The sequence below is a fragment of the Jatropha curcas genome, chromosome 5, assembly GCF_041381405.1.
Source record: "Jatropha curcas cultivar XTBG-Jc1 chromosome 5, XTBG_Jcur_1.0, whole genome shotgun sequence".
Lineage (NCBI taxonomy): Eukaryota > Viridiplantae > Streptophyta > Magnoliopsida > Malpighiales > Euphorbiaceae > Jatropha > Jatropha curcas.
This window is the reverse complement of record NC_143155.1, coordinates 18,499,162-18,504,223: the sequence shown is the minus strand read 5'-3', so window position 1 is coordinate 18,504,223 and position 5,062 is coordinate 18,499,162. Positions and strand designations below refer to the sequence as shown.

Genomic DNA, 5,062 nt, shown 5'->3' with positions numbered 1-5,062 from the left:
TATCTATCTTGAAAATGCAAATATAAAAACCGATTAAAAGGGCTCCTCTAGCAGGTATTGTGAAGAAAAATATTTTCCCTCTGCATCTCATTGAACCTATTGTTTATTATGCTTCTAACAACCTTGGCTATATTTTCAAAAAACAATCTTTAGGAACTTGCGAAGTTAAAAGGTTTTCTTTACTTCTAAAAAAGTGGTAAGTTTATGGAAATTGAGAATTTAACCGTCTAGTAGTTGTTTTTTTCTATTAGTTGAAATGCGAACAGGCGTTTACTTATGAGATTAGTTGAGTAGGCTTGCGTTAGTTGCCATTTCAGACGGTCTTTTTGAGGCATTCCAACTCCCTCGCGGGGACAAGAGATTCTTCTTAGAGCAATTATAGAGGTCTTAGTCTCTTAAGATTGAAAGCGAGAACAAAAATGCAAATGATAGTTCTGATGTAAAATGAAGTATCAATTGCTTTAAGGATTATTTATAATCCCCTCTAGAGTACATACTCCAGATCATAGGAAGTTTTAACATCAATATCACTTAAAGTATATAATTACAAAGAAATTGATTTTGCTACCCTTTCTATTCCATTTTGTTTGTTATTTCTTTTTGGATATCCCAATTTGTTTGTTTGTTTGTTTGTTTTTTATTTTTTTTTATTTTTTATTTTTTTTTGAGTATCCCAAAATATTTGCAAAATTTCTGAATTTTTACAGTGAAATAATTATTTTTCTCATAATAATTCTTATAATTGTTTATTAATATCTTAATGAATGGATAAAAAAGAATAAAATAATTTTTATTGACTAAATTCATAATATACGATGTTTTGTCCAACAAAATGAGACGGTAAAGTAATTTATGACAACTGATCATTTGAGTTTAATTTGCCATAATTAATTGTAATTAGTTATAATGTTAAAGACATAGAATCATCAAAAAATAGATGGCGTCTTTTTCATTTTCTTTCCCTTTCTGCCAAAGTATTTGGGAAATGCATTTAAATGAAAGGGTGGAAAAAGGTATAGTTTGAAAGGATTCAGGATGAAAATAAAAGACTGCCATACATATGTTAACATGAAATGAAATTATTGCACGACACATCTGAAAGAAAAAAGCACGAGCTGCTCTAATTTTCTAAGCACAATTTCTCATTAGGCTCCAAGACCAGGAGTCTGCTAATAGCAGTTACATTATTATGAATGCCTGAAATTTGATCATTGTTTTAATCAGGAAATTACATACCCAACAAATTCCAGTCAACCAAACAGAAAACAGAAGAAAAAACCATTGTGAAAGGCCATCCCTTCATTTAGATATTCAAAAGACCAAGCATCAGACTCAAGCTTCAGGCGTATCGGAACGAATAGCTGTTACAAACCAACAGAATGTTATCAGAACGAATGTTATTATCCATGAATATTAGATGCATCAAGAACTTAAAATAAGAGGCAACATCGTGACTGTGCTAGGATGCCACTGATTAGAGATATTCTTTCGCACATACAGTAACACCAGAAACAATTCCCCTGATACAATGCATGCATAATTGGACCTTCTGGAACACTAATTCCGCATTGCCATAAACAAGAAATAGACCTAATGACTAAATTATCAATAAATGAAACCACGTCAAAGAGAACCCAAATATTGATAGCTGGTAATGAGAAAGGAGATGGTTCTCTAACAGAACTTTTCCACCCTGCAATGGACTACTTACCCAACATATGTTATTCGTCATGCACAAATTCTGGAACCTTATCAGTTGCCTTTACTGCCTAGAACCAACGTTGGCTCTCTATAAAGGCAGAAAAAAATTATAAGGCCAAATTGCTAAGGCTAATTGAGAACTACCTAACAAAGCCAAGAATGCCTCAGTGAGCAATTTTGCCCGAGCACAGCGGGAACAGATTCTACTTGACCCACAACAAGGCCCAAAATCCAAGAAATATATTTCCATTTTCAAACTTAAAAAGAAATTTCAATTTACTCCTGCTCTACTGGTCTTGTGAGTCAGCGGTCATCAGGCAATTACTGCTGCATGGAACACAACTAGGAGTTAGATATTTGCTTATGGATTAAAGCTACCTTCTTAATTAAGACTTCCTAAATGATAAGATCGTATGTTTAATCCTTATCACATCAGATGGCATTTCTCAAGTAGCATCTTTGATTTAGTGGAGAAGCAAAAGGCTTTTTTTTTTTTTTTTTCTTCACCACTCCTGCATCTGGATGCTTATTTTTTTCAATAGAAAAGGCTACATAAAAAGTGCAAATAATCGCATGTCTAACCAAATGTAGTTTAGATATCATTGAAATACCAGATTAAGTATACTCTTTTACCAATCTCCTAACATTATCTAAAAATGCAGGGAGCCACAGTACTCAAATCTTGCTTAACCACCTTAATAAGAAAATGACGAAAAAACCAAAGACTCGATGATTTCAATTCAAATGTCCCATTAAACCTACACAAGGAACAAGAGGCGGAATATCCTCATTTCTCAACAGTGGCCAAAAAAAGCTTAAAATCCACTTCCCCATTCAAAAAAACCAACTCTTAATTATCACCACTACCTATATATCATCCTCTTGGTGCTTCCTTAACTTCCTTTCCTGCTAGAATCACTTCTCTTCCTTCTCTAAGGTGAAGCAGGAAATTTGCCTCTAACCTCTCAATGTTTGGTCTTTCTTCGATTGCTTTTCTTTCTTGGTATTCTTTTATTGAATTGATGACAACATGAGCATTTAGGACAGTATACTAATGAGTAACAACAAAGGACAACCAGGAACGACAAGCCATGTCAATTACTCCAAGCACTCGTTACAGGCCATGGGTATTTCATAGTTCTGAAAAAGGTAGGCTTACTGAAATAACTATTGACAATTACATTGTATGTGCCTTCCCCTTATGTAAATGTCTCTTGTTCATAAGAATCTGTCCTCTCAAGTCTTGTACTGGATAAAGATCAAGAACATACAGTTATAATAATTTTCATAACTAGCACCATACCAAGTGAGAAATTCAAAATTGGAGACCTAATATCTATAATGAACCAATGGATCATTGACCAAGTAATTTTTTAATAAAATTCAAGGACAAGATCTGAACACATCCACCAAGAAAGAGTTGTTTATTCATGGAAGATTCAATCATTAGAAAGGATTTGAATCTTGGTCATGATTAATGGTATTGGGATGGTTCAGGTGAAAGCTGCATGTTTTTGCTTGTAAGCTTGGTGGCCATCCTACTTTGGTTGCATTTCAAGTAGCCCTATGTTTGGATTCTCTCCACCCCATATCTTAACAAGGTAAGGTACCCATCAAAACTTGTAAAAGATTCTCACTTTTTATTTTTCACTTGCAGTCTAGTTTATAGCATGGTATCAAATTCAATCTTTGTATTGGGTCCTTCGCATTTTACTTAATAATGGTTCGCTCTTTACCTTTCATGTTCAGTTTAGCTGTGGTGGGAGTGTAATTTTAATCAATTTTAACCCAATCCCTAATTTTATGTCGTTTCACTTTCCTGATTACCTTGTAGAAGACTAACGCCATAATAAGAAATAGCCCTAATGACCAGCAATTCAGAAATTTATACCATTGAATAAGCTAAATTATGAATAAATGAAACACACCAAAGAGATCCCAATTATTTATAGCTGGTAATGAGAAAGGAGAAGAAAATAATGCAACTTTTCCACCCTGAAAGGAGAAGATCAAAATAAATTGCAAATAATTACATTTCCAACCAAATGAAGTTTACATTTCATTGGAATACCTGATAAATTATAATCTTATTATCAATCTCCTGGTACTATCTAAAAATGCAGGGAGCCACGTTATTCAAATCTAATTAACCTCCTTAACAAGAAAGAAATGACAAAAAAAAGACCAAAAATTTGATAATTTCAACTCAAATGTCCAATTAAATTAAAAAATCAATTGAACCAAATTATAAAGAAAAACACGAGACCATGAAAAGAAAATATTCAGATCCAATTTAGGATAAATTACAATAAGATTAGATAGATATATAGAATGAAAAAGAACGAAACAAAGATAATCTCCATTCAAATTTCAACATAATCAAAATCATTCAACGAAAAACTGAATTGCAGACAATCAATTGAACAAAATGATCGATAAAACGAAAGAAACCACTTAAAGAGAGAGAAATCATACTGGGTTTTTGGGGCTTTCCATCAGTCCACTTGGAGATGGAGAAATGGACCTTCTCGCGAGCTAAAACTTCGCTCTTGTAGGGCTCCTTGAGGCAGTTCCGGACAAGATTCGCGCAGATGTTAGAGTATGTAATGTACGTCATTCCCGCTGCTCTCCAAAAGGGCACTGCTGCATTCGATGCCATTTCAAAACCCTAAGCAATGCCAAATTTGTAAATATAATCAGTTCAAAAGATATGATGATCAAAAAAGCGACAGAGAGTTAGAGAGTTCTGAACCTGATTGAAGTCTGAGTAACTGAGTTTGATTCACCACTACGCTTGAACGGCACAGAAATAGATAGAGTCGAAGAAGAAAAATGGCTATGGTTAGGGTTAGTTATTCTTTCACCAAAGACTAGGTCGTTTTGCGTGTTTAATGTTTGGAAAGCATTGAGGACCAATACTACGTCGGATCGGGGTTTTAGACTCTTCCCTTTGCAAGTAGCTCTCCCCTTAGCCCATATGGTATACTATTTATGCTTGTGCTTACATAAATAAAAATTATTATTCTTTTATAAATTTATGTAAATATCACTTTTTATAAAATTATTTTTTAATATTTATATAATTAATTTTTAAATCGGTAATAAATATATCATTTTAAATCAATTTTTTGAATGAATAGATATTACTAAACTCTAGAATCTAACTTTAGAAATCCTACTTATCAATCCATGGAAAATTTATTTGTTTTATATAAATGTTAAAACAAATTCAATACTTTATAGGTGCTTATATCATTTCGATATTTCAATATTTCTTAAATTTTATTATTATTGTTTTATCAAGTATTTAATTTGAAAAAATAAATAATAAAACTCTTCATTTCCTTTTTTTCAATAATTA

The 5,062-nt window shown here is 32.6% G+C and overlaps 1 protein-coding gene across 1 annotated transcript; it reads right to left on the bottom strand.

Moving 5' to 3' along the window:
- Window positions 1-1,096: 1,096 nt before the first annotated feature.
- LOC105639093 (ATP synthase epsilon chain) lies at window positions 1,097-4,611 on the bottom strand. The gene is made up of 3 exons (XM_012223036.4): window positions 4,454-4,611; window positions 4,177-4,369; window positions 1,097-1,361 (listed from the first exon to the last, which is right to left on the bottom strand). Exons 2-3 carry the CDS (start codon window positions 4,358-4,360, stop codon window positions 1,333-1,335), a joined length of 213 nt encoding a protein of 70 aa, XP_012078426.1. The 5' UTR covers window positions 4,361-4,369; window positions 4,454-4,611; the 3' UTR covers window positions 1,097-1,332.
- Between the last annotated feature and the right edge of the window lie 451 nt (window positions 4,612-5,062).